General features: G+C 45.0%; 1 protein-coding gene across 1 annotated transcript in view; it reads left to right on the top strand.

The window, feature by feature from the left end:
* The window catches only part of LOC144114669 (uncharacterized), a 57,163-nt gene extending 51,672 nt beyond the window's left edge, over positions 1-5,491 (top strand). The window contains exon 10 of the mRNA XM_077648552.1: positions 5,180-5,491. Coding sequence (XP_077504678.1) covers positions 5,180-5,442 — 263 coding nt within the window. The 3' untranslated portion in view covers positions 5,443-5,491. The remainder of the gene's footprint in view (positions 1-5,179) is intronic.
* Positions 5,492-27,586: the final 22,095 nt, after the last annotated feature.

Raw genomic sequence — 27,586 nt, 5'->3', positions numbered from 1 at the left:
AGTGTGACTTTAATGTGGAATGGGTTACTTCTGAGATTCCATAAGGTTATTGTGCCTGCTGCTGGGCACAAAACGGTATTGCATGTTGCTCCTCAATTAAAAATTTTTTTAGATTTCCCTTTCACTGCTGAATGGATAATTCATGTGGTGTTGCTCTTTGTGTTACAAGGCTGACATACATGACCATTCGAGTCACATAGTATGGTGACTAGCATACACTTGAGCCCACTTATAACGATACCAGTTATAACAATATGTCGGCTATAACAATGAACAGCCGTGGCACATTCAAATTTACTATGTGTTGTATCTAAAATATCCATTACTACAATGTTGAATGCCTCATGATCTGGTATAACAATTAAAACCGGCTACTGTGAGTCAACTTCAAAACAGAAAAAGCGTGTGATTCTGACGAAAACACAAGTGCCTGCGAGCGTAAGTGAAAGTCTGCACGCCAAGCACTTTTCACTTCACATGAGGCCCTTTCACCCCATGACACAAGGGGACTGCTCCCACCAGTACGAAGAGAGAGGAGAGCCCTTCAGTTCTGTTTAAGTTCTGTTTACAGCAGCCATATATTCAGTGATGATGAAATTATAGTTCTTTTTTTTTTTTTTTTCAAATTTCATCCACGCCACAGTGGTAAGGCGTGGATGATACGGCATACAGTATTCAATGAGCGCATGGAATAGCAAAAGAGGAAGGTTGCGCTCGTGCTCGATAACTGCAGTGCGCATCATTCCATGCCGGAGCACGACTTATCAGGACTAAATGAGTTTCTGCACATAGATGATGCAGTGGAAACATCTGAGCGCCTCACTGATGGGGCAGTCATGGCATGTGTGCGAGTGGCGGGCAAGAACAATAGTGACTACTGTAGATCAGCCTCCCCAAGTTGTGTCCTCACAGGGGGCCCTGCGGATGATTCAGTCCTTCAGGGACATCGTTTTCTCATGGGATTTTCCTACTTGACCACGTGGACCAGCTAGATGTTCTCGGAAAAATACTCTGTAAACTTTGCATGAAGCAAGCGAAGCTGACAGACTATAGGCTTGGGCGTCATAGTCGTCTGGCGTTATCGCTGTCGGTGTAACCGGTGGGTGCGCTAATGATATCCACCCAGTGGGTGGATGTCATTAACGCATCCACTGTTCATTAATGCACTCACATTATATCACGTTCAACCTGGGTCCCATAAGCCTACTGGTGGCTCTGTTTGGAACAGCCGCCTGCCAGTGCAGGGGTGCATCACTTGATTTTACACCAGTGCGATATGAGGTCACTGTATCTTTTCTACCTCAAAATATTCCCAAAACTAAACGCGTAAACAGCTATCGCTGAAATCTCGCGTTACATAGTTGTAGCCGTCCTGTGAGTTTTTTTCTGGAAACCTGGTTATAACAATGACATTTTCTTGGCACTTGAGTGTTGTTATTAGTGGGCTCGACTGAATTACTGGTAGCGGCTTGGTAATTTGGACAAACCAAGAGTTGTTGCTATTACCAGTGAATGTTGTGTGAACAGTCTCTGTTTCAAAATGAGAGATATGCCCACTGTGTTGTCATGAACTGCCAAACATCACTTATTATTGATTTGTTATTATTATAACCATATATTGGTTTGTTAGGTAAAAATAAGGTAGCTTTGCTTTGTATTTTTGTTATGGTTTAAGTGGTGGTGTATGTTTTTTGACAATAAGCTATAGCATGAAAAGTGCCAAAGATTGTTTTTATTTATGGTAGGAAGTAGCACTCGGTGCTGATTAATCCCAACATGTGTGCCTTTTTTTGAAAATGAAAGTTCCAACTGACTTTAATTTCTAGTTTCAGTGTTTGGACCATGTAACTTTTCGTATAGATAGTGTGCTTACAGTCTTAATGTGCGTTGAGGGCAGTCATATAAGGCTAGTACGACACTTAACCCATTCGCTGCCTCTGTTTCATTCACATTCCCCACACCATCTATGTGAAGGGTGCATTGTGACCTGGGTCACTGGAAAGAATGGACAATGACTAGGGCTGAGAATGTCACAGGGGAGCAATTTTTTTCTGCCTCTCAAGACAATTCCACATCTACAGCATGTAAATTTTCTTGGTTTATGGAAAATCTTGAAGCAGTGAGGGGTGTGAAGTGCGAACTGGCATTTTTTGTACTCCTGACAGCATTTGCTTTTGGGCTTTGCATGGTTTCTTCCTGCCAGCATTTGGAGGTAGTTGGTGAGCAAAACGGTACCATTGGCAAGTCTCTATACACTTTGGGGATGGAATTATATCTGGTTTTTCCGTTTGTTTGCATATATCTGCAACATAGCCTCATCAACACTCTTTTCGACAAGATCAACTTTCCTTTTGGTACTGCACATTCTTTTTCAGTTGCTTTTCGTAGAGTTTGTAGCTGTTGTAAGCAGCCAAATTCATCGCTTAGAAAAATATTTCCCTGTAAGCTTTCGGCTTTTCAAGCCAGAGCTGAAGCTCCATCTGAAGTGTCAGGCCTGGAGTCTGAGTCCTAATCCTCACCTTGTGAATCAAGTCACACTCGCTGCTGTCAGTATTGTCTATAAGTTTAGGGCCTTCAAAGTCTGCGTCCTCATCATTGCAAAAAAGCAGTTCATGAATTTTAGCACCTGTGAGACTTCAGACTTGATGCCATGGTGGTGCTGAAAAGAAGCAGCGAGTAAAGAATTTTTTTTATTGCTACATATTTGTGAAACTAGTAGGCAACTAGTGTTGTCTGGCATGAAAACTAAACTAAAAATTAAAAGTCAAGCATATGGCACTGTTGGTTGATGTATATTTAAAGCGATTATTTTTCCAGTGGCCGGCAATGCTCAGGCTTCGTGCCCTTTGGCCCTTCTCCCACTGGCAGGTGAATCACCGGCTTCAGAAGTTAATGGGTTAATAACCCCTGTGAAGTGCCCCGTTGGTCATATCGTGAAATTTGATCATCCCGCTTATGCTAAGCTTGTTACGAGAAAGGCAGTGCTCTGTGCAGTACAAAAGTGTAATGCTCTAAGCTAATGGATTTGTATACCTGCCACATGTGCAGTTTCAAGTGCAGTTCAAGTGAACAGTGGTTCGGCTTTTCAGTGGTTCTGAATAGTCATGGATGGCAACTAGGTGCATTTATGTAGCACATTGTGTGGATTCCAATGCAACCTGTCAGCCATTGGTCACATCAGGTAGTACTACCCATTAACTAAAAAGAAATACGCTTGTTTCTTAATTTTACCTCAAGCTCTTCCTTTCAAGAGATGTGTTTAGCTTCATTTTTTTTTTAAGCCGCATGCGTTTGTATGTTGTTCTGCTCTTCTTTTTTTTAGTGGAGATTTTATACAATAGAACCTCGTTGATGTGTTTGTGAAAAAATGCAGGAGTGAAACATACCTATTATCCTGGAATCTGCATGATCCAAACAGCGTAATTTTGGAAAGTGTAACTGTTCAGTTCTCTACAAAGGCATTTATTTACAGCTTCGCTTCATGAAAATATTGATTGCCATTTGTTGGCGTAAGGTCTGAAGAATTCCATTTCTAGTGCTCATAGAATTCAAACTACATTTGCATTGTCCTTAGCGCAGAAGGAACTTCAAAACACTTTTGGTCCATCGAAGGCAATGGAGAAAGTAGCTGGGATCTCCTCGTATTTTACGAAGCTTTTTCCCCTTTGCATAAATCGACTGCGGGGAAGCCGCTGCTGCAGCTGACTGTTGCAGCTTTCTTACCCTTTATGCTGTATTCCCCAGACCCAGCCAGCTGCATGTAAATGCATTAGTTCTCAGATGTTTCGCCCCCTTGCCCTTGGGCACTGTGAAGAAGTCTCTGTATTCTCCTCTTTGTGGCACATCCCTGCCGGAACAGCCCACTTATATGTTAACACACAGTTTTTTTTGTTTTGAACATATATTGTATGAACTCGACCATATCAATGAGATTCTGCTGTACTGTATTTACGCGCATAATTTGTGCACTTTTTATTTAGAAATTAGTGCTCGAAGAAGGGGGTGCGCAAATTACGCGGGGATTTCGCGAGCCCGACTCAAACAACTCCACAAAGGTCATAACGCGCAATATAGGTATAGTGTATGTTGCTGCGTATACGTCAGCACCCGGACCCGCACCCCACTTGCTGCGTATACGTCAGCACCCGGACCCGCACCCCACGCTGGCCGCCCCCCGAAAAAAAGTTCACTCTAAATGAAAAGCCGCGCATCCCCCCCCACTGCGGGATGGCATGAAGGTGCATGCATGAAGCTGAATAAGACGCTAAAACAGCATCATCGCTTGCGGCCTAGCCAATTGTTCGGTAGTTCCGGATTCCGTAAGTTTGCTTTCACAACTTCGGGATAGCAAGCTCGAATCAATAAATCAATTATCACACCACACAATTCTTTAACAGTACTGCGCGAGCGTCGACCAAACTGCTTGTCGGCGCTTTATCACGGCGCGGAGCTGCGATGCCAGCCAGAATAGACACGTGTGCACAAGTTTGCCGACACAACGATTGTCTATGGGCAAACTTGTGCGCACGCGGTTATTCTCGCTGGCTTCGCCGTTCCGCGCCGTGATAAGGCGCTGACAAGCAGTTTGAAACTTGCCATATAGTTGTGATATCCCATCGCAAGACACGACCGAACAACCAAACACAAGCCGTCAGAGCCACCAAGAAAAGCGTAGCCAGCAGTTGAGTCACATTCATCAACCAAACAGCGGTGTTGGCTCTTCTATCAGCTGCCGATCCTCCCCGGAAGCGCTGCTGGCCGTTCAGAGTGGCGATGCCGCTGGTGCCGCCGCGATTGTAACAGCAGCCCCTTACACCACCATGAACGCCCAGTGCACAAAAGATTCAAAAAGCCTTCCGAACAAACACGTGGAATAGCCGAATGCTACTGGGTAGAGCCATAGGGTACAGCCCGCGTGCATGATGGTTGTCTAGCGCAGCGCGTTGCGTAAAATATGCGAGTAAAAAATGTTTTTTTGTAAACCCGGGTGATAAGGGTGTGCAAATTATGCGCGTAAATATGGTATTTATGTTTATGCTAGAAAGGGCAACTGCTTTGTGCTACAAGAGAATGAACATTGGTGTTGAAAGGTGCACTGAGGACAAATTCAAGTTCATTTATAATGCATGTACTTGTCACCTAGTCTTATTCTGTGTTATGTGTTGCTGTTCTTGTGCAGCTGATGGCAAAGGCAAGAAGAGGAGGAGCAGAAAGAAGAGGGAGCATGGCAAGTTGCTTGATTCGAATCCTCACATGAGCTCAAAGGGAGCACTTGGCAAGAAACATTTGAAGAAGGAAGAAAACATAACAAGCGCTGGAAATAAGCTCCTCCAGAAGAAAGTGGGTGGTGCTGCAAATGCAAGGACATCCAAGGCAAAATTTGATGCCAAGCGCAAAGAAGTGAAGAAGCTTGCAGCTGCAGCAAGGCAAAGGAAAGTTTAAAAGTAAGCAGGGAAATAAAAGGCATTAATGAGGATGTCATATGGGCAAATTCAGTGTAACTGTCAGTTTCAGGGAGTGAACTCACATCGTGAAGTTTCACTTTCGTCAGGCCATGCTATACGAGGAAGGAAACTGTCGGTCTGATTTAATGATGCGTGCCATTTAACTCAGAATTTTGGACAGCATGGATATTCAACCAAGATTATTTTTTTCCTTAGTAAGAGGCTCTGATACATTTTTTTTTTTCAATATATAAAAGCATTTTCCACAACTGTACTGATACAATGTGTTACAAGTAAATACAAGAAGCACCCTGTCAAGTAAAGCAGCAGTGTGTTTTACACTGCACGGCAGTACCCTTGTTTTCAGGTACTTCCAGGAGAGTACATAAACTCACTCAATCGCTACTTTTTCTCGTAAACACTTGAGCCAAATAATACACTTCTATACACAGCAGAGAACTCAGTCGCGAATGAAAGTTGGGTAGACCTTTCCGGTGACTCTTTCATGCTTACACCCTCCTCCGTCACACGCTGCTGCATAATTCTATTCACAGGTGGCTGTTGCTTAGGTTCTTTCAGGTGTTGTGCAGCTACCATGGCTGTGGCCAGTGAGCAGCGTCGCTCTGGTGGGTCAGGAAGCTCCGCCCCTTGGGAAATTCCCGCAGTGGGGCCTGTGGAGGAAACGCCGACTTTTAAGTGGGCAGGAAGTGATGAGAGGAGAGGGAAAGACCACAAGGCGCTGAAATTAAAATTTTAACTACATATAGCTCGGCTTCTACAAAACACATTAAAAAAATTCTTGCTGGAGGATATTCATGAAGTGGCGCCCTTTAACATTCCAGGAATACCGCACATTTATTGAACACTCCTTTCAGAGCCCCATTTAAATGCCCAAGCACCCATATCAAGACTCATCACTTGAATGGAGCAAAGTGTGTTTGAACTATGTGAACCAAGTGTGCTCTGCAGTGGATGCCAATAGGTTTGCCGTCTGACACTGCAAAAATGGCACAAAAGGCAAGCGTCACTCATTGAATGTAATGCTAAATTTGCCCGTGTGGCTTAAACTGTGCTCTGAAAGGGGCTGTAATAAGGTTGCGATATGCCTGAAATGATAAAGGGAACCGTTTCACGAATATTGTCCATTAAGAATTTTTTTAATGTGCTTTGTAGAAGATGAGTTATCTGTAGTCAAAATTTGAATTTCAGCGCCTTTATTTATTTATTTATTTATTTACAGAATACCTCGTCGCCTAGAAGGCATTATTGCAGGGGAGACAGTTTGAAAACAATGTGTTCATTTTCACAGTAGAAGCAACAAGAACGTTAAGTGAAGTAAACATCAAAATAAAACAAAATAAGTGAACATTATTAAAGTAAACAAAGCTTGAACAAAAGTAAGACGAGTAGATTCTCAGGAATACAATTGACAATAAAAATTGTGATTATCAAGCACGGAACCATACTCTTCCAGCAACAAGTTCCAGTCTTTCACAGTTTGTGGAAAGAATGATTTAGAAAAACTGTTTGTATTAAAGAATTGTATTTGCGCACCTTCTTGGAGTGGTCGTGCCGGGTCGAGGCGTAAGTTGGCTCCAAAAGGTAGTTACGGCTATCAATTCCTGTTTGATTATAGAAGATGCGGGGGAAGAATTTAAGTCTCAAATTTCTTCTTATGATTTTTAACGGTTCCCAGCCCAGCAATGATTTTATCTTAGTGATACTTTGGAAGGGGTTATGAAACATGCAGCCTGATTTTGGAGTTTTTCTATTGCTTCAATCAAATATGCCTGATATGGGTCCCAAATAATGGAGGCATAATCTAGGCTGGATCTGACGTGCAGGAAATAAAGTGTTTCTTTAACATCTTTTGATGCTGATTTGAAATTTTTACGAATAAAGAACAACATTTTACTTGCCTTAGATATTGACTGCTGCATGTGTGTGTTCCATGTAAGAGTCTGCATAAAATAAACACCAAGGTACTTACACTCTGAGACGCTTTTTATGGATATGATTTCAACAATATATTGTGTACGTAGTTCGAATTTTTTCTTTGAAAAATGGACGTGATTGCATTTATTAATATTCAGATTCATCTGCCAATGCTGACACCAATTTGCCATTTTATCAAGGTCGTTCTGCAGGATAGATGCATCTGATGGTCAATTTATTTCCCTGTAAACAACGCAGTCATCCGCAACTAGTTTTATGGGGGACTGTATGCCATCTACAATCATATAAATCAGGAATAAGAGTGGCCGCAGGACACAGCCCTGGGGCACTCCTGAAGATACGGTTATGTATGATGAGCTACAGCCATTCAGAACACACTGTTTACGACTATTTAAGTAATTACATTTCCAGTTATGGGTTTTATTATGTATATTCAAACAGGTTAACTTGATACTTAACAAGGGATGTGAAACTGTGTCAAATGCTTTCTTGAAATCTAGGAATAATGCATCTACATGTTTATTCTTGTCGAGGGAGTTATACCTACAAAGTGCTGAAATTCGACTAATTGTGTGTTGCATGGGTGCCCATTGCAAAAACCATGTTGTGAAGCACTAAAAAAGTTAATGGATTCAAGGTATTTAAATAGCTGTCTGTACAATATATGCTCAAAAATTTTACAGGAAACTGAAGTCAAGGATATAGGTCTATAATTTTCCACCAGTTTCTTGTCCCCTGATTGTAAGATGGGATTGACAGCCGCGACTTTCCAGTCCTGTGGAACCAACCCGGTTTCGAGTGAGGCTTTAAATATGATACAGAGATACTGTGCTATAATGCTGTGACATTTCTTTAGAATGTTGGATGGGATTCTATCAGGACCCATAGATTTAGATTGGTCCAGTGTGCATCCATGTTTATTTCAGTCATGCAGGGGTCAGAGGCACAGTTAGGAGGCAGTGATGCAGTTGCGGCAGGCATTCTTCCGTCAGAAAACACCGATTTAAAGTACTGATTAAACATTTAAACCTTTTCAGCGTCTGTCTTTATAGGTCGATTTTAGTCTCCTTTCCCTCTCCCCTTGTTACTTTTTGTGTGCTGGAAAATCTGCGCACCTCAGCCGGCCCCATCTCTGGGTGCGGAGCTTCCTGACACACCAAAGCTATGCAGCTTACTGGCCACAGCCATGGCATCTGCCTGACGTCTGAAAGAATCTAACCAATAGCCATCTCTGAACTGGCATACGCAAGTGTGAGCGTCACAGGAGGCTGCGAGTATGAAAAAGTGGCCGGAAAGGGCTCGCGATCTTTCGCGTCGGTTTTCTGTTGTGTGTAGAAGTGTATTACTTGGCTCAGGAGTTCATGACAACACAATGCAGTAATTGAACGAGTTGATGTGCTTTCTACGAAAGGTGTTTCAGAGCCCCTTTGAGGCACATGCGATAAGGTGGTAGTATGCACAAGTACCGAAATTTTAGCATGCATATATTTGCAGCCAGGTATTGGTACTGTACCATTTCGTCTGTTGGGCATGATGACATAGTAACAGGCACTGGAATTCACGTTGGATGGGGAAAAAGACTTTTGTCACTTCTTAGAAAACACTAATGTTTTGATGTTGAATATTTCACACTACAGATCTTTAGGGAAGCTCCAGTGTTTTTATTTATTTTTTTAACCCCATGCATTTTACTGAAACCTTCATGGTAGATTCTCCGAAGTTTTCCAGTGTTTTCTACCTAATTTCGCAACCTGGTGTTTTGGTTTGTTGCAGATTAATTTAAAGTTTTCCCATTTTGTGGCTTCCATTGAGGCGGTTTTTACGGGCAGCCTTGCTTGTGTGACATCCCGAGCTGCATGCCCCTTGATATTTGCTCCGAATTTGCTAAAAGAACAAAACTTTGAGCTTGTTTTTGGTCACTTTAGGCAAATAATGAATGAAACTGTCTATTAGAGCCACTACTTCAGTCGTCAAGCACGCGAGAGGTTTTTTGACAGTATCTGTGGTACTTTGGTTTATTGTGTTGTCATAGCTTAACGAAGCGCAGTTTTGGTTTCCTGGTTTTTTACTGTTCTATGATTGTTTTTCTCATTATTTTGAAAAACTGAGTCAGAACTAAGATGGGGAGCTTCAAGAAATATAATGTATATGTCAACTCAACATGAACGGAAACGCTCCCGAGTTGTTTTTCAAGTTAGTGTTTTAAGTTAGTGATTAACACTGATATCAGTTAACATTGACAGTGATTAACATTACCATTGTCTTCATTGCCCAGTCAGAATCGGCATTCAGTTATCTGTAAAAGCCTCATCTTCTGCTGTGTATCAGCGTCTAGAATCGGAAGAAGCATGTATAAACGAAATGCCAGTGTTACATAATCTGAATGTTGTAATTAATGATCTTTCAATAAAAATGTAGATGTGTCAAACTTGTGTTTTTTTAACACAATCAATTTGAAATAACTAATTGTAGATTACATTCAGGGTCAGGTTTATAGATCATTCTTGGAAAGGCCATTTGGGGCAATCTCTTTTATAGCGTGTATTCGTCAAAAATTAGGGCTTGGTGTGGTCTTCCTGTGTAAAATTCTTGCTTGGTGGGCCATCTCCCCCTTAAATCTGCCCCTTATTAAAGTGTGAAACCTGGCACCAATTCGTCGGACAGAGCAGCCTCTCGCTGGCCTATATATGGGTTGAGGTTGAGGGAGATATTGAAGTTGTTTTGGCAAGCCCATACGATGTGACAGGATGTAGCTGGGTCCTTCTTGCAATGAAAGCATCCTGTTGTGAAGTCAGTGAGGTACCACTTGTGGATGAGTTGTGGCGGAATCGGTGTGTTTGTAGTCTGCGGAGTGCGTGTTCTTCGTGCCTGGTCATGAGGGCAGCCCTGGCCAACGGCTTCCTGAAATCGGGTTCCTCCTGCTGACTATGTCCAGTATAACTGTCAGTAAAGATGTTTCTTCCTCCTGCTGCCAGCGATTCGAGAATTCGAGTTTTTCTGCAATGTGGTTAGGTTTCTTTAGTTTTCATATTGATGCAATTCACAGCAGCATGGTGTTGGAAAAGGGGTGCATAAACCTGTACTTGTGAAGTATCAACGCTGTGCAACCTGACGTTTACTATTGCTTGGCGTTGTTGGGATGGTATGCACTGCTGTGTTGTGGCGCTGCGGCGTTGGCCTCCATAAATCCCCTAAATGAATGCTTTTCTCCCTCCATCTCATGCGCGGGTGGTGGCAGAACCTAGCTTGGGTCTAGCTAACATGCTTCCTGGGTTCAGGTGCACCGAGCAGCGGAAGAAAATGCGTAGTTTTCATTTTACACTTATGCGTGAGTGTATGTGCTCCGTTGCGTGCTTTTGTGGGTGTGCATTTGCATGTGTTCATGTGTGTAGGTCTGCATGCTTGTGTATGAGGAAGTGAATGCATAGGCATGGAAGACGGGAAGAGAGAGAAAATGAAAACTTTTATTTAGTCGGCCAAAAGGCTGCATGAAGTTGGAGCACGGCTATACACCTCTTTTATAGGAGTAAAGACACCTAATTTTAGTTGCATGTTTTCTTCTCTGTAAGAATGCCTAAGACATCAGAATGAATGGATCACCATATCGTATTCACCTATGACCGCTAAATAATGTATAAGTGAATTTCTCCTCATGCTGTTTCGATTTCATCAATTCGATGATGGTTGTGGCATGTAAGAAGTGCTAAGGCCACATGGGGCACGAAAAAAATGTAGTCGCTGATCATTGTTAGTTGTCATTCCAGTTCTTGGAGGAGGCTGCCGTAAGCATTGTAGTGAATTAAAACTATGCATCAAATGATTCTGCAGTCTTATTTTTCATGCCTCATGTGACCTAAACACTTATTACACATCGCAGCTACTGTTCGATTGGTGAAAAAGAGTCAGCATTGTAGTGATGCCACCGGCTGTTGGGCCAAACTGTGCCAAACCAGATGAGCCACGCCATCCTGATAAAAATTGGGAAAATTGCGCCAAACTGCTCCACACTCGCTGCTTTCGAATTTGGCGGCGCCGTGTGCTTGCTATCCAGGCAGGCATAAACTTAGCAGCTGTCGCCGCCGTTTCCAAAGGTCCGTTGAAACCTGCTTATTTATTTATTTATTTATGCATACTGCTAATCTTATCTGGGATAGTTGCAGGAGGGCATTACAGGGTCAATAGAACAACTGAAAAAAATACATTCAGTTGGTAAACGTTAAATGAAAAACAAATGTCAAGGGTAAAGCAGAGCCACTAATCTCTACCGTAACTAAGAACTAAAAGAACAAAATAGCAACGATGGGTTAAATCTTGTAAAGAACAGCAACAGAATAAACAAATTCAGTTTCTTAAAACACTACAACAAAACCGAATACAGTAACATGAACTGCAAGAGATACGAAAGCAATAGTATTGGTAGTTAGTGTACACTGGAAAAAGTGAAAACAACTACACTGGAAAAAGTAAAAAATTAGCGACAAATAAACACTGGGGGAATGATTTGCTGATTATGTATTGTGCTCTCAACTGCAGTCGCAAACATTTTTAATGATGAATTGAGGCAGTCCCATCTATGTAGAAGTACTTGCTGTTGAGCTAGTTGGTTCATAATAAATCTGAATGGCGCGAGGGAGTGAACACAGGAAGATAAAAACTGCATCTGGTGTCTTTCGATTTCCAGCTCAGTGCCATAGCCGTAATGCACATTTTAACTGCCGCATCAATCTCATTCGTGCTAGGCCAGTGCGTGTTATAAATGGGCACAGCTGCATGGAATTGCTGGATTTGCACTTCGCCGTTTGTTTCAGTTTTGCAACAGGGTGACCTCGGCGCTATACAATTTGTCTAAAAAATGGAGCTCTATACATTGTTCAGAGTTGGTGCTGGCTTGTGCACACAACAGGCAAAAATGTCAACGATGTCAACGACCTCGCCCACCCAACATTTTTCCAGAGAGGCCAGCCAGCCCCCCCCCCCCCCACCCCCCAAGTGTCCAACTGCTTGCACTTGAATCGGCTGGAGTTCTGACGATTGAAGAATTTCAGTTCTAGGGCTCCTTTAATGCAAATCACAGTGGCGCTGAGCTACTTTGCTTCGTAGCCAGTTGTAAAGCATTTCGTATAACCAGTCATATGTCCCAACAGAAGTCGACTGTCTGACCCGTGTACATGATCATGATTAGCGGAATTAAAAACAAAACTGTGCACAAACTTTTTTACTGCAATTGATCACTCCTTATGCGTACAGCTTCCCATTTTAATTCGTTTTATATTGCCGTGAATCTCTTGCACCGCTTATTCGTTCGCACTCAAAACCGCCGGCCGGCGGCTTTATCGTTTTGTTTATTTAACGCGAGATGCGACCAGACTTAGCTCCATTGATCGTGGCCACGCGCAAATGCTTCCACATTTTTCCAGATTGTTGTATTTGCTTTTGGTTCTTCATCTAGAAGCCTCCTTGCCAGCTTTCAGTTGAGATCTGGAAAAAAAAAAAAAAAACAGCGCACCTTAAGACAAGGACAGAGGAAGATATAAGGACAAAGCGCCGACTTCAAGTTCAACTTCAAAGCCCCTTGATAATTCCTAGTATCAAGGGGCTTTACCTATCGCTGCTTCTTCGGCGGCGGCGATGCGCCGGTGCATGGGTGCGCGGGCACAAAAAAGAAGCGCCCTCTTTTTTTTTTTCCCCGCCGTCGGGAGATGCACGCATCTTGCGCCCCGAAAAGCGCCCGCTGCCAAGGGACAGAAAGCGGATGACGGTTTTTTATTTCATTTGGCAATATACGAAGCGTTCCAGCTAAGCGAGTCTCCGACTGAGTTTTGTGTTTGCACTGGGCGCGGGATATACGATAAGCGAAATTTTCATCTGTAGCGCTCAAGTAGTACCACTGTTGTGTATTTGGATTTCTCGCGCTATCTTTTAGAGCTTGAAGAAAAAATTACTGGGACGGTACCTTGTTGCGAACAAGAAGTTAATATTTAAAAAGCTAGCTAGTCAGTCTAAACTAATTAATCGACTGTGCAGTGCGAAAAAGAAAGTTAGGCAGGGTTTAATCATATCGTTATACCAAAGGTCGAGCGAAAGCATTTTGGCGATGGCCCAGACCAGATTTGGAGGTCGTCATCGTGTAGGGCACGCTCATTGCGCGCTCAATATGGTAGGACACTCAGTTATGATTGGTCCAAATCGGCCGAGGTCAAATTTTGGGTCTGGCCCAGGCCAAATTTAGAGACTGCCATCGTATCGAGCACATTGAAATTAGCCTGAAAATTGATTTTGGTCCCAATCAATGAGGGTCAAATTTCGGGGTGAGATACGCAACATTTCGGAAACGACCCGGGTCTAATTTGGAGACACCATCGCATTGACCATAATCAGATTATACTTGTCGTCTGACTTAAAGCTGTTGCTATGAAATCGCTAAGTGCGAAGGTAACTTCAATGTCATATACGCACATCGGACTGGAACTCAAGTTTTGCCTTCAATAGAGAGATATATCTGTTACTGCAGAGTAGGCCACACGACCCTCAGCAGTACTGAGCCCATTTTACGCGCCTAGGACACTCCTTCAATTGTTAAAAACGTGGTTACATTTAGCTGGACACCTGTTCTATTTATATGGAGAGGGAGAGAGAGAAACGTAGGGCAAAAATTCATCCCTTTCCTCACCAAAACATTGGCTAGTTCGAGCACATAAAGTAAATACACAACTGTAAAATACAAGCATTTGCGATAACCTGGTTGTACACACAGATGCATATCAGAATAAAATGCATTAAAACAGACAGGAATGTCAGCAAAACGATCCGGTATGGAATGTTACTAGCATGACGGATTTATCTCTTTCAGACACTCTGAGTTTTGCTATCGAGAAAAATGTGAAAATTTGTATGTCTATTTCCAAAACCCCCACTTAACACACCCCAAAAAAAACATGACTGGTTCAAAATCGCCCGGAATGCACTCACGCCGCACATTTCCACGCTCGCTGAATTACTCTTATTCTTCTATAAAACCCACTTATAAACTATCTGATTATCGTCCTTATCATCCGAGGATGCTTCTGCAACGGAAACGCAGCTACACTGCCCTTTAGTATAACGGCATGCCTCAGGCCTGCCTCAGAACTTCCTGACGTCCATGGTTTTTTTTTTCGAAAAGCAATCTTTTTTTTTTTTCAGGCGCGAAATGACCTTGCCGTGTTTTTTTTTTCTGTCGGAACACCGCTAGCGGTAAGCAACGGGAATACTAAGGTCAATAACACTAGCTGGGGCTACGGTGGCTAGAGGGGGAGGTGAGAGTTTCGCTACTGTAGTTTCGCAGCGGGCCGTGCACGGAAGCGGGTGTCTTAGTCATTCATGCTATTGACAGGTGGCGCCCGCGTCGCGTCTTAGATTAGAACGTTACTCAGGAGCATTTGTGGGACATACTGGGCACATTGGATGTGGAAAATGGAGTAATTACTCTTTTAAAAGATTTTATATATATATATATATATATATATATATATATATATATATATATATATATGTGAAGGGAGCCAACAGTCACCGAAACCGAGGCGCATAGGGGAATGTTTAATTTTTTTTATAATGTGTTTTGCTAATCAGTGGGATAATGATACTAAGATTAATCTATCGCTTAAAGAAAATTACTGATAAAGCAGCAGAAAAAACAGCCATGCCGCCGGTGGGATCCGAACCCACGACCTCCGAATATCGCGTCCGGTGCTCTTACCAACTGAGCTACGGCGACGGCTGTCCAATCTGCTGCTTTCGTGGGTATATTTTTGCTTGTAAGCTAACCTTGAGAGTGTTCACCAGCGCCCTCTTCGGATTACGACCGGGACCTGACGGAGGGACGACAGCGAGAGCGCCGTGACTAAGAGAAATAGATGAGTTCTTTCCTTTAATGTTTTGAGAGTTTAGATTTAGGCTAGTTTTAGATCTAGGCTAGTTATATGAAGTGCTCGCGAAAGAGCAGGTCAGTGCCCTAAGGGCCAGGCCTTTTCCGGCCGGCAGCTATAGATTTGCAGGGCTCATTTGTGAGTTAACTGGTTTAGACAAGTAGTTAGTATTTCTTTCTAGGTGATTGGCTTTTGCGGTAGGCAGAATTTTGTTTTAGCACGTGGTTGCAAGTGGTTTTTTCTTTTCTAGCATTTTGTGGTAGTAATAATATAGTGCTGCTAAGATGGTCAATTAACTGAAGGTTAAATGCAAGGAGTGTGAGGCGTCGGTGAATTTGCAGGAAATGCGGTTCGAATCTGTAGAGGAGGTCGAAGGCGCGGATTCTATGTGCAAATGCTGCGTATTAAGTGCACGCCTGTACAGGGCTACGTATGGATGCCCTAGAAAAAGAGCTACAGGTAGAGAGGGCAGAGAAGCGGAAACTTCAAGAACAGATTAGTCAAGTGTTGGAGGCAAAAATGGCTGACACCGCCAAGCGAAGCCACATTGGCGGACATTCCAGCGCCAGCCACGTGGACGGGGCCTGCGCTTGCACGGACAGCGATAAGGAATTAGGTCAGGCAGGTTCAGACAGGAACAGCTACGCACGCGTTGCAGCTAGGAAGTCTGGAGGAGATGGAGAGAAGGGGAACAAGCTAACTCCCACGAATTAGGTCACAGTCAAGAGGCAGCGTGATAGTCCGGAAGTTAGGATGGAGGAAGGGAATAGCCTAGTGCTTATTGGTGGTGACTCAAATATGAGTAGGTGCAGAAGCTCTATAGTAGTGGAGCGTGTAAATGGTGATAAGCGGGTAGCAGTCGGGGCATTCCCAGGCAGGACAATTGACGCAGTACTGAGAGACAAAAAACGAACTTTCTGAGAATGTTGCAGAGCACAATGTGGTAGTGGTAGCGGCGGGGCTAAATTATGTCTTGAATGGTCAAGCCGCAAAAGTAGTGGAAAGATTAGCGCAGGGAGTTGACGATTTAAGGGCGATAGCACAGCAAGTCCAGATCGTGGTGTGCACAGTGCCGGAAGTGCAAGGACGGAACGGAGAAATTGCCGAGGACGTTGCGGCTGTTAATCGGGAAATGAGGAAGTTATGCCAGGAAAAGGCGCCGATATTATTCTGCTGGGGGACATAAGTGGCCACATCGAGGATATGGATGGATACACTGATTGTAACGGGAAGTTGATGCTAGACTTCTGTGAGCGACACAACCTAGTTATTGTAAATAGAGAAACTAAGTGTGAGGGACAAATCGCGTTGGAATCCCGTAACAGGCAAACGACCATTGACTACTGCTTAATGTCGCAGGGGATGTATAGCAAGCTCGCAATAATGGAAATAGACGAAGAGGGGAAGTACAGCCTCGGTAGTGATCATAAGCGTATTAGTCTACAGTTAGGAGCCCTGCTCAAAAGAGAAATAAAGGGGAGTCAAAAAGAGTACCAAAATTAAATGACGAACCAATAGCGCAAATAGAGGCCGGTATAGAGTAAGTAATAGAGAAACGCCCCATGGAAAAGTGGGATTATAATCAGTTAGAGCTACTTATTAGTACAAAAATAAAGTCAAAGGAGTAAACCGCTAGAGAGGAAAGAGGAAGCCACGAAGTTGCTGGAATAAGGAAATTAGGGAGGCCATCGAACAACGACGGTTGGCATCACGGGAACACTGAGAAGCAAAGAGGGCTCAGTTATCTGAAGAGGAAATAGGTCGAAAATGGGTATCTTATCTATAAAAGAAACAGCAAGTGCAGGTCCTCGTCTAGGCTAAAATAAAGCAGTCCTCTGATCGCTGACTGGCTGAAGTTCGCGATGCAATTAAAAGGGGGCCAAAAAAATTCGGGAACCATATAAGCTAGCTGGGCAAAACGAATCTTTGTTCAATTATACTAGCCCTTATAAAACAAAAAAAAACCGTAATACATCGTAAGGACGTAAAGTTCATTCAATATTCCCGCACGACATTTTCTAATTACTGTTTTGCTGAAAAAAAAATACGTCGTTTAAGTGCAGGCTTCACTTTTCTCGACGTGAGGGGTGTGTGTTCTGAAGTTTACAATAAAACGTTCCTGTGAAGTTAACCGCAATCTTCTAGAAATTACAAAAAAGCAAATAGCAAACTCTCTACCACATTTACTCGCGTAATAAATCCGCTTCTTTTCCCGCGGACTAAAATTTCTGTCCAAGCTTTACACTTTTGCAATCCACTTATCAGCTTTCTCAAAACACGCACTGAGCGAAATTCCGAGAAATACAATTGTCAAACCTGCCTAACTCTTATTTTTCTCTGCCACGTACTTCAAGAAACGAAAAATAGATAACAAGTAAATGCATTGTATGACACACGACAGTACTAGACGTCGCCAGGATCCTTCAAGAGCCTCTTCCCCTCCCTCCCGCAACCGGTCGCCCCCGCACCGCGTAACAATTGCGCAATAGAATACCCAACAGTCCTTCCTTTCTTAGATGCCTCCAGAGCCGCCTCTGTGTGCTGAGAAACGTAAACTTTCTCCCTGCACACGTCACCGGCGCACGTGTCTCAGGTCTGGCTCGCAAAGCATGTGCCTTGTGACCGGCATGGGCAGGAGGTGCTCGTCACGTGCAAAGCCAGTTTTGAAGAAAAAGTTGGCGGCTTTGCCCATCGGGCCTTTCCCCTTGGACGTCACGCTGTTTACACCAGGGATAGGTCTCTCCCTGCTGTCTTTTAAAGAAAGTGACGAAAGCTTTGGTTTACACAAAAACCTGTTTCGGCATGAGGTAAAGCACAATTCCAGAAATGTAATTCTGTCATGATGTTTCCGACATGCCTCTTGTGACAACAGGGGGAAAAACGTGAGCGTTACACGTGATCACGGATCCTTGACCCTGTCTAACCCTGGTGTAAGCAAAGTGAGGAAAGCTTTGGTTTACACAACAACCTGTATCGTCATAAGTTAAAGCACAATTCCAGAAATACAATTCTGTGGCACCTGAATGAGGGAAGACCGTCTGTTGGTGGTTCTGTATGACCATTCTGTAAGACAAATGACCACGATATCACTTATTCTCAATGCCCTCGAAAGAAACGTCGTCCGCTAGCTGCGCCTACTCAGGCTGGAGTCAAGATCTTCAACCGTTTTGCTGCTCTGTCGACAGACACAGATGAGGCAGATACTGAAAAACCGCCAGCTTCTTTGTCTACACCTTCCGATATCCGCCCTTCCTATGCCTCTGTTGTAAAGACTGGTTCCCATACCTAGCGGAAAAAAGATGAATTTCCTCCAATAACTTCCTCTATGCCTGATGAGATCTCTGCCATCGATGACGCGATCGCCAACGTTCGCCAACAACTTGATCAGCTCTGCCAACGTCGCTCTCTCTTACTACAACGTCCGCATATACCGCCAGTTCAGCCTGTTTCCCAAGTGCCTCCTTTGTCCAATGTACACAGTCATTCAGACTCAAAATATGACCAATCAGAGCAATCTGTAACAACACCTTCACTGTCATCCCTCATTATCCTATTGCAGCAACTCCCTCAGATGATTGAATCTGTTTTGCAAGCGAATGGCTACTAACGCTGCGTCCCATGTCGTGCAATGGAACTGTCGGGGTCTTACTAATAAGCTCCCTGAATTGAAGCTGCGCATTCAAGAAGGCAAACTCTCTGCTTGGGCTTTCCTTCTCCAGGAGCATAATGCCATCGTTCCTCTCTCTGGTTATTGTGCATATCACAATCCATCAATACCCGACCGCCGTAGTGGTCTTGCTCCTGGTAAAGCAGCTATATATGTTCATTGTTTGACACCACATTCTCTCGTCGACCTGTCTCGTTGGTGCAATACCCGACAAGAAGTAATTGCCATTCTCACTAAGCCGCAACGTACTCCAGTACTATTGGTTTCTTTTTACGGCCGACCCCAATCCTTTACACTCAACCTTGGATGGCTTACACATCTGCGCACCTCTTACCCAGGTGTACCCATACTAGTTGGAGGAGATTTTAATGGGCCACATACAGCCTGGAGTTACACCCATAACTCTAACATAACATAACTCTAAACGTGGAGATCAGGTTTACGACACGTTTTTTGACCAGTCGTTTACACTTCTGAACAACACCTCTAATTTTACCCGCCCGCGTGCGCCTCCATCAACTCCGGACCTTACATGGTGGCTGGGTCCCGGCAATCCTCACTGGTCTTGTGACGCAGACACCTGGGGCAGTGATCACTCCCCCATCCTAATTGACTTTGCTTCAAGTACATTGCGTAAAATTCGCCGGAAGGTCCATGTAACTTCTTGGGACAGCCTTCGCACGGATGATCGCCTCGCTTCAATAACTCGTGCCTCAGCACTTTTTACATTTATGCTTGTCTTAACTCAGAACACAGTTTCTTCCACTGTCAACGAAGACCAACCAAATCCTGACTTTCACCTCCTTAATCTCTGGGCAACCACAGGGCTCAGTTTTAGCCCCAGCTCTATTTAACATTGCATTCATTCCTCTGATACATAGTCTTTCCACCCTTCCTAATGTTTAGGTTCTGGCATATGCAGACGATATCACTCTCTGGTCCACAAATCGCTCAGCTCAGGTGCAGCAAGACTCTCTGCAAAATGCCCTCAATCTTCTACACAACTTTCTTGCCAGCACTGTCCTCTCCCTCAACCTCTCCAAATCCTGTTACGTTCATGTGGGCAATAAAGCTGGCCGCCGTATTTTCAAAGCCACTGCTCACTATTGACAACGCACCTCTTCCTGAAGTGGAACATACCAATGTTTTGGGCCTGCATGTTCATTCTTCAGGCAAAGGCACGGCTTGGTTATCAGCTATGCGCAAGAGTGCTATAAACACACTTGGCCTCATCCGCAGAATAGCCAATCGCTCTGGAGGTGCCCGCTTCGATACAGCTCGTCGACTTGTTCGTGCTGTCTTTCAACCTCGGCTCCTATACCAGGCTCAGTTTCAACAACTTACGAAACGACAGTGGTCTACACTCAAAGCACTCAACCACGAATCCATGCGAGTCATTACTGGCCTACCCCGAGCAACTCCTATTTGTCTGCTGCAGGAGTATGCGCAGCTCAACACGCTGGAAGATTTAATTACCCAGCGACAAACTAACAGAGCACAGAAAGTTTCTCTTCGTCCAATGTTCGAGCGTCAACCACCTCCATGGGACTACTGCCACATTACATCAAACAAGCCAGCTTGTCATAAGAAGTCAGAGTTCTCCTCTCCGCCATTACCATAAACTTTTTCTACCCAACATAATGACTGCATCCTTTACACAGATGTCGCCATAACTTCAACGGGGGGATCAACTGCTTTTATAAGCCCCACACACCCTCGACTCTACAGCCGCCAGACCTACTGTACTGAAAATTCATCACCTCTTCCCTTGGAGCTCCAAGCGATTTTAAATGTCATAGCAGCTTTACCTGACGACCCTCCTTATAACCAGGTACACCTATTCACTCATCCCCAAGAAGCTGTCAAGCACCTAAAGAAAGTGCGTGGTACCCTTCGGGTTTCCCAGGACATACATGCTGCTTGCAAATCTTACCCGGTTCCTATACTCATACACTGTCTTCAAGCACGCACAGATGCCGATAGCATCGCATCTGACATGTCATCTCGTTTAGCGGACGTACCGCAAACACCTCCTGCCTCTTTGCCACCAGATCCACTTCTGACACATTTAACATCTTCAGCCTCCCTCAGGCGGCGTACACGTGCTCTTATTCCCCCGTGTACCCACCCTCTTCCTCCCAACTTATCACGGATGGAGGAGGTCTCTCTGAGGCGGCTGCGTGTCGGAGTGGCCGTTACGCCTGCAGTTCGCCACCAGTGGCAAAGTGAGAAGATTCCTGCGCCAGAAAAATGCCCTCACTGCGACACACCCGCTTCTGACACCACTGTTCACCACCTATTGTGGACTTGCCCAGGAACTTCGCTGGTGCGCGCTCGCGTTCTCCAAGAGGCAGGCGTGTCCTCAAACAATGACTCCGATTTCAACTTGTGGATAACGAAAAACATTTATGCCCGAGGATTATGTGACTTTTTACACCTTACTGGACTCCATGCCTTTTTGTAACCCATTAACGTAATAACGTTATTTAATGGCATCACGTTTTATGCCGCGCGGCACATTCAGCGTCCTAAATAAATAATAATAATTCTGTGGCGAAGTTCAGTTTCCGACAGGCGTCTTGCGACAAAAGGGAAAGAACAGGAGCGTGTCACTTGGTCCCGGATCCTTGATGCTGTCTTTATGCTCGCTTGTTCGCTGGCGTGCTATCTGGCTGGCATGCTATAAATACAGCACCATCGGGATGCTAAACCACATTCGTCCATACCCTGCAACTACTTTCTTTTCTTTTATTTTCTTTGCTTGTCGTTGCTTGATTTACCAAAGTATGCGATAGTATTGTTCAGTGAAGTATAATAGGTTTTTCACGCGACCACATGAATAAAAGCTGTTACAGGCAGAGTAATCTGCGAACTGGGAAAAGCTGCAGTGAAATAATACAAATTCGTTTGAGTACAACCTATGAAGGACAGCGCACTGGAGCCTCTTCGAACTAATTTGACCCCCTGGGGAAATAGCCCGGGCGCTGTTGAATTTCGCGTCCGCTGAAATGTGGGCATAGCGGCTGGGTTCTGAGCCGGAATTACATCACTCGGCACCCTGTGCAAGACCTTGCTGCCCCCCCCCCTCTCTCTCTCTCTTTATTTTTGCGAGACAGTTTCTCTGATTTTTATTGCCCGTCCTAATGAATGCATTGGTGCGGGCGCCTGTAGTTTTCATCATTTTAACATTCTCAGTGCAGTATTTGCACTGGCGTCGGCAGGACACTTAGTTTTTCTTTATTTTACTTGGCCCTTTAGCTTAGGTCCCTTGACATTCTTTGACCTTGCATATTGCGAACAATTTTTTACAGGTTTTTCATAGAGATTTGAGGATGAAGATGAATCGTAAAAGCAAGCTGCTTGAGGTAACGCAAATCGTCTCCTATACTGGTAAAACAGAATAATTTATTCCTTAGAATGAATACAGCACAGCCTCACCGGACGTATGCAAACGCTCCTCAAAGGAGGCTCTCAAGCCAGTGGCGTCAGCTGATAGATATGACGTCACGGCTAATCCTGTTAATCCGTGGTTAATCCTCTTGAACCTGGCGGCCCCCTGCGATGTCACTCTGAGAGGTGCGGGCCAATTAACTGCGATATCACGACAATCGGCCGACGCAGCAGCCTAGCGACTGGCAGCGTAGCAAAATGCTACAGCCACCATATTTGCCATTTATATCTAACATAGTGAGCTGCTTCCTTGATGACGTCCATATAAAAGCGCTTTTTCGTGGGACAGAAGTGGACAAGATTAAAGTCACCAATTTATTTCCAAAAAGAGAAAAAGTTGGCAGCTTGTAGTATATCTAAAAGGGAAGTTTAGCACATCAAAAGCGAAGCCTAATTTCTGCAGTGTATCCCACAGATAAGATCCTGGCAATACATCATACACGATTATTACAGAAGTCTGAATGAAAGAACACCGAAAAGAAGTCGCCAATAGCTGTTGTAATAAAGGTACGAATAGTGATCATGAGTGAAATTGTTCATTCATACTAATATGTTTTGTAGGTTTTGAAACCAGCACATTTATTAAAATGCGTACATAAAAACGAAATGTTCTGAACCCAGGTTAGAACCCTGTGTGCAAACTCCAGTCACCATAAGGATTAAAAGAATAAACTCAGACACATATTCGCGAATACTTTTTGATGCCGGCTGTTTGAATGCCGCTACGCTCTTTCAAACTAACAAAAATAGCTAAAATTGCAAAGAGGTAGCTCTCAAGGCATATTATATCGTGGTCACATGCGCAGACATTTTTATTAATAACACAGGGCTGACAATTTGCAAAGTTGCTCCACGACAAGCGTATATGAACACCCGTGAGTACTTTAGGTAGCTGGGTTAATGTTCATCGTAATAACCTTCTTTATTTAAAACTCCGGTCGAGACACTGGGTTCGAGCTCTCACATGTGTTATTTTCTACAAGGCATAAGTCACCCGATAAAAAGGTAAGCATCAAAATGGACGCAAATTCATCAGTCCGAACCATTCCTGCAGCGGAGCTTGTTACCGGGCGCCATCGTTCATATTTTAAGCAATATCAGGTTTCAGATTAAAAGGACTCAGGAATTCCTTCTTGATCAAAGCTATGTCAGATTGCACACCATTTTAAGTAGAATATGTTAGGATACGCAAAACCTGGAAGCATTTTCGAAATCTGTCCGTTTTACGGCGCTATACAGTTTCAAAGTCTGACAAAATGAGCAAAATTTGGCCCCCTCCCATAGGCAGCATCGTATAATATTCAAATTCTCTGGGAAGCTCGTGTATTAACAGCAGAGAACTGAAACTTGGGTGCATTTCTCAGCTAAGTGTTTATTATACAAATCCCTGAAGCATTTTTTTGTAGGGGCTTTTGTTCACGTTTTACGATTTTTTTTGTACCCCGTCCCATTCAGTTACGCGCCCTGCCGCCGCCACTGCCGGCAGATGGCGCAAGTAGTAGATGTCCCGGAAAGCTGGGCATGAGTGCACGTTAAAGATCCCCTGGTGGTCGAAATTATTCCGGAGCCCTCCACTACGACACCTCTTCCTTTCTTCTTTCACTCCCTCCTTTATCCCTTCCCTTACGGGGCGATTCAGGTGTCCGCCAAGATGTGAGGAAGATGTGAGACCCTAACAACCACAACCAATTATAGAAGAAAGGGAGGGAATTAACAAGGAGAACAGGAGCCGGATTATGATCCCCCTTTCCCAAAAAACATGCACCCAGAACTAGACATGAAAGAAGACAAGAGATTCGAAGCGCTGGACAGACAGAGAGAAAAACTTTATTCAGCAAGTGAGTTTTAGACCCAGCTGGGTCCCTGGGCCACTGCGCGGTCCCGCACTGCATCAAGTAGGTCATGCCGGGACATGACGTCGGCAGCCCGAGTCACGGCAGCTTCGGGTCTGCAGACATAAGCAGGACCTCCAAGTCCTCCCAGCTCGAGATGGCGTGCTGTCACCGCGGTGGAGGGTCAGTAGGGCAGCCGAAAAGGATATGGGAGAGTGTGGCGTGGGGGTCACCACATAGGGAGCATGCAGGGGATGTGCCGCAATAGTGGGATAAAAGCTGAGGGGATGACAGAGAGCGGGTCTGGAGGCGTCTGAAGAGGATCTGTTGGGAGTGCGTAAGAGAGGGGTGGGGAGGAGGGTAAGTCCGACGGTCCAAACGGGGTATTTGCGTGAGCTCCGCAAAGGTGTGCGCCCGCTCCCTCGAGAATCCTGGATCGAGACTGTCCTGAGCCCGGCAAATCAGACCTCGGGCCAATTTATCGGCAGCCTCGTTTCCAGGGTTCCCAGAGTGAGCCGGCACCCACTGAAGCTCTACCCGGCGCGGTAAATTTTGGGTAGGGGTGTTCAATAATTGCCAGGCAGGGGCGTGAATCCTGCCCCTGGAAAAGTTGGACAGAGCCGTTTTGGAGTCGCTGAAGATGTATTGGGCGTCCGAATGTGCAAGGGCTAGGGCGATGGCGGTCTCCTCTGCCTCCTCAGGCGTAGAGCCCGAGGGAAGACGGTGAGTTAGGGGGTGAGGTAGGGTTGGATTGTGTACAACTGCTACCGCTTCTTGCGCTGTACATGCGGCATCTACCCAAACGGCATCGTGGGCTTGCCCATAGTACTTATGGAAGGCATTAGCGCGAGCTACGCGGCGAGGGATGTGATATTGGGGATGGACGTTTCGAGGAAGGGGTTTCACAGCTAGAGGTGTATGGATGTGTCGAGGGATGGGTATAAGGGTTGACTGGTTAGCGGGTATGTTGATGCGAAGGGAGGAGAGTATATGGCGGCCAGTGGCGCTCGTAGCAAGTCTAAGGTACTGTGTCTGAAGGTGCGCGTCAACTAGTTCCTGAATGGTGTTATGCATGCCTAGTGCAAGAAGTTTGGCTGTGCTAGTGCTACTAGGTAGGTTTAGGGCTGCCTTAGTCGCAAGGCGGATCATTGCGTTCACGCGTTCGGTTTCGTGCGGTTCAATTTGAGATATGGGGTTGCGTATAGAATGTAGCTAAGCGTAAATGCGTGCACTACTTTCATGTTGTCCGCTTCGTCTAAACCCTTGTTAAGGGAGGACACGGCGTAGAAGGTGCAACACGGATTGCGTGGAGGTCTTAAGCCTTTTAAGGGTATGTTCATTTCGTCCAGAATCCTGCAAGTGGAGGCCAAGGATGCGGAGGGTGGGTGTGATGGGGATAGGGGATCCTTTTAAATTGATTTGGATGGGCGAGTTAGCGCTATATTTTGGCCTAATTAGGAAGAGCGCGGACTTAGATGGGGAACACTCGAGCCCGATGGATGAAGCGTGAAAGGAGATGGTGTCTGCTGCTAACTGAAGAGTTTCCTCAATTTCCCCGTCAGAGCCATGAGTGGTCCATGTGGTAATATCATCAGCGTACAGGGTATGAACTCCAGAAGAGGGCAAATACGGGCTGGTTGGTACATGTTTTACGAATTGGAAAAACAGCGCAATCAAAGACGAGACACAAGAGAAGCGCTGGTGTTTTGTGCTTCTCTTGTGTCTCGTCTTTGATTGCGCTGTTTTTCCAATTCGTAGTACAGGGTATGCTTTAGGTGTGGGATTAGAGCCAGTTTGTGAGCCAGGGGGATGAGAGCAACGTTAAAGAAAAGGGGAGAAAGGACCGCCCCTTGAGGGGTTCCGAGTTCTCCGAGTGTATAAGGGGATGTGGTAATCTGATCTATGTGCAGGGAGGCAGTGCGGCCCGAGAGAAACGCGAGAGCGTAATTGTAGGTTTTAGGGCCTACCTGTAGAGCCTGCAGTTCCCGTAAGATGGCATCGTGTCGAATTCTGTCAAATGCCTTGGTGAGGTCAACTGCCAGGATAGCTTTAGTGTGGTGGGGGATGGTATCATCAAGCACGTCATGCGCAATTTGAAGAAGGGCGTCCTGCGCAGATAGATGCGCACGAAATCCGAGCATACTGTGGGGGAAAAGGTGGTTGTCTTCCATGTACATTGTTAGCCGAGCAAGAATTATGTGCTCGAAGACCTTGCCTAGACAGGATGTAAGAGAAATGGGGCGGATGTTGTCTAGGGTGATAGGCTTGTGGGGTTTTGGAATAAAAATAATTTTTCCATGCTTCCACGAGGCAGGGAGAGTACCTGCCTCCCAACATTCGTTAAAGTAGTTGACTAAGTCAGAGATGGAAGCATCGTCAAGATTTCTGATAGCTGCATTGGTAATTTGATCATCTCCAGGAGCGGTATTCCGTAATTTCAATATGGCGGCGCGAAATTTTGATTCTGTAATAAGGGCGTCAAGTTCGGGCTGGGGTGGGCCTGCATAATCAGGATACTTGCAAGGGAGACCGGGGGTTGTATAGGTGCATTTCACTTGGGCGAGGAAGGCGTCGGTGTCCTGTCGATGGTTGTGAGCGAGGCGGCGAATGCTAAGGCGCGTCTGAGATTTGGATTGCGTGGGGTCTAGTATGTGCCGTAATAGATGCCAAGCGCGGGTTGTGGAGAGATTGCCGCGGAGACCGTCACAAACCTGAGCCCAATTAGCTTTGCAAATAGTGGCACTACATTGTATTATTTGGGATTGAATCTGGGCAAGTTTTAGTTTTAGTCTCCTATTGTGCTTCTGAGTCTTCCACCTTTGCGTTATGCTGTCCTGTGCTTGGAGGAGGTGGGCGAGCTTGCTGTCAATAACAGGGGTGTCTGGCGTAGAGTCGAGCGTTTGAGTGTGTTGGCGAATGTCTTTTTGCAACTGAATAATCCAGGTGTCTAGGTCGAAGGGGCCTGTGTTGGCTGCGCTTGTCTAAATTTGCGGAGCGCGTCCCAATTAGTGTGCTTAATGGTAAATTTGCGCTGAGATCGGCGATAGTTTAGCGTTATTCGAATTAGGTGATGATCGCTGCCTAGTGTGGAAAGAATTCTTTCCCACTGCAGGTGGTGCAAATTTCTACCAAGCGTGAGGTCTGGGCTAGTATCGGCAGTAACACTGTTACCAATCCGCGTAGGTAAGCTGAAATCATTAAAGATGGTCAGGTGGAGCGCCAGCGTCTCATTGTACAAAACTGTGCCTCTGTGGTTGGTGCGCCGATAGCCCCAGTCCACGTAAGCGCAATTACAATCTCCGGCAATAAGTAGGGGGTTTGATCCGGCTG

Source organism: Amblyomma americanum, chromosome 1 (assembly GCF_052857255.1).
Source record: "Amblyomma americanum isolate KBUSLIRL-KWMA chromosome 1, ASM5285725v1, whole genome shotgun sequence".
Classification (NCBI taxonomy): Eukaryota; Metazoa; Arthropoda; class Arachnida; order Ixodida; family Ixodidae; genus Amblyomma; species Amblyomma americanum.
The sequence above is the reverse complement of the archived record's forward strand: the minus strand, read 5'-3'. Positions and strand labels throughout refer to the sequence as shown.